At 43.0% G+C, this 1,866-nt stretch overlaps 1 protein-coding gene across 1 annotated transcript; it reads left to right on the top strand.

Moving 5' to 3' along the window:
- The first annotated feature begins 334 nt into the window (after nt 1-334).
- LOC105031991 (transcription factor IBH1-like 1) lies at nt 335-1,591 on the top strand. The gene is made up of 2 exons (XM_010906308.4): nt 335-1,064; nt 1,232-1,591. The coding sequence occupies exons 1-2, from the start codon at nt 469-471 to the stop codon at nt 1,284-1,286; spliced, it is 651 nt and encodes a 216-aa protein (XP_010904610.2). The 5' UTR covers nt 335-468; the 3' UTR covers nt 1,287-1,591.
- Nucleotides 1,592-1,866: the final 275 nt, after the last annotated feature.

Raw genomic sequence — 1,866 nt, 5'->3', positions numbered from 1 at the left:
ATGTGCATGCATGTGGAGTGTCTCTTCCCACAAGGACCCACTCGCTTACCCCTCCCCTAGTGACCCAAAATTAATTGCTCTTCTACTTATTCCTCCCCTTGAGCAGTCTCATTTCTCCCCTTTCAAACTCAATATTTTTCTTCTTCCTCTTTCACGTTTGTTTGTATCTGTCCCTCTGGTAGCGTACGTTCTCAAAGCACACGTCCTAAAACAGTGCACAAGTAAAGACAAAGAAAACTTTCAAATGACCTCAAACCCGCCTACCTTTTAAGCAAATGCCGTTCTTTATCCTCCCATCATAGACCACAATATCAGCATAATATAAAGAAGCTCCCATCTAAATCAGACAGCCATCTCTTGCTCGCTTACTTCTCTTCTAGCCTCACCACCATGGTAAGACCCGTTAATTAGAATGTAAGAGTGGAGTCGTGATGTAAGAAAAGCCCCATGCATTGCTTTTAAACATATATGCCAAGACTTTTGTCTCTCTACCTTGCTTTCCCAATCACTACCATGCAAGCCTCGAACACATTCAAGCAAGCCTTCCTCAAGCGCATGCTCCTGGGGCTTCAGCTAGCTGGTGTCTCATCCAAGTGTATGACCATCCAAGAGAGAAAGAGTGCCATCAAGCTCTCGGCCGATGTCGCCATGGCCTGCGCTAGAGGCAGCACAAATTGGAGTCGTGCCATCGTCACAGACCTTTCAAAACAAGAGAAGAACAAGGTCCTTCTGAGGAGCATACTGGGCAAAGATTTCGAGAGGCTAATCAAGCCATGCCACCACACATGGAAGATCCCGAGGAGTAAGAAGATCTTAAAGAGGAGCTTTAGAGAGTGTTCTAGGAGGAGGAAGGGTCTACGTGCACCACATGGCCTTGCAACAAGTGTTCTTGCTAGGGTTTTGGTGAAGAAGAGGACTCAGGTGCTCAAGAGACTCATACCAGGTGGTGAGTATTTGGATGGCTCCTATTTGCTGGATGAGACTTTAGACTATGCCATCTCTCTCCGAGCTCAGGTTGATCTCATGCAGCGCCTTTCAAAAGCCTTTGAAGCCTCAAAACTCGGGTAAGTTCCAAGCATTACCTCCCTTTGAAAGCTGTGCTCCTGTCTCATTGCTTAGGATAAATTATTCGAGGGTAAGTCAGTAAATTAATTATTTTTGCAGTTTGGTATATTTGTATGCATTCATTCAATCCTTCTGCACCCTTCGATTATCATTTTTCTGCCCACAGATCTCATAACGTATGCACGTTGCAAGCAAGAGGGGATTCATATGCTGACAAATGAGGATTTCTGAGATGCCTGCCTTTGGGACTCCGAAAACCAGAAGACAAAGCAACTCGATCTGGCCCAACAAAGGTTTCAAAGCTTGCAGCATGGAAGGAAAATTTATGTAGCTTAGCCCGTTATTGCTACTGAAGAGGGTGAAGCTTATTTATGTTGGTTTCTACATAAAGACCAAACCGCAGAAAAGCATGAGCTTGGGTTGGTTAATGATATTGTAAGATTGCATTGTGAAAGAAGGATGTTAGGGTTTCCAAAGCTTCGGATCGCATTTCCATGTTTATGGTATTATTAGCTAATAAATTTAGGATTGCAGTACCGTATGAAGTCAAAAATTAAGGTATCTCAACTATCTAACACGAGAATAACTTTCCAAATGAAGTTTCTTCCTTTTGTTTTGGGAGAACAGATGGAGGAAACCCACCAAGATTTCATTGAGAAAATAATTCAAAAAATGCATCAAGAGCCTCTCGCAGCTAAAATACATGGTTTCCAAATGGATTTTTATATGCCAAAGAACAACAGCAATGTCCGCTTCAGACATCCATGCACAGCCTATGATTTCAGTTTGGACATGAAACAA

This window comes from Elaeis guineensis, chromosome 1 (assembly GCF_000442705.2).
Source record: "Elaeis guineensis isolate ETL-2024a chromosome 1, EG11, whole genome shotgun sequence".
Classification (NCBI taxonomy): domain Eukaryota; kingdom Viridiplantae; phylum Streptophyta; class Magnoliopsida; order Arecales; family Arecaceae; genus Elaeis; species Elaeis guineensis.
Note: the sequence above shows the minus strand (reverse complement) of the source record. Positions and strands in the feature narration are given on the sequence as shown.

Excerpts from the sequence above, each read along its gene's own strand:
- LOC105031991 (XM_010906308.4), top strand. The coding sequence starts at position 469 with ATGCCAAGACTTTTGTCTCTCTACCTTGCTTTCCCAATCACTACCATG. Across the intron at positions 1,065-1,231 it reads TTTGAAGCCTCAAAACTCGG|ATCTCATAACGTATGCACGT; the intron begins GTAAGTTCCAAG and ends TTCTGCCCACAG.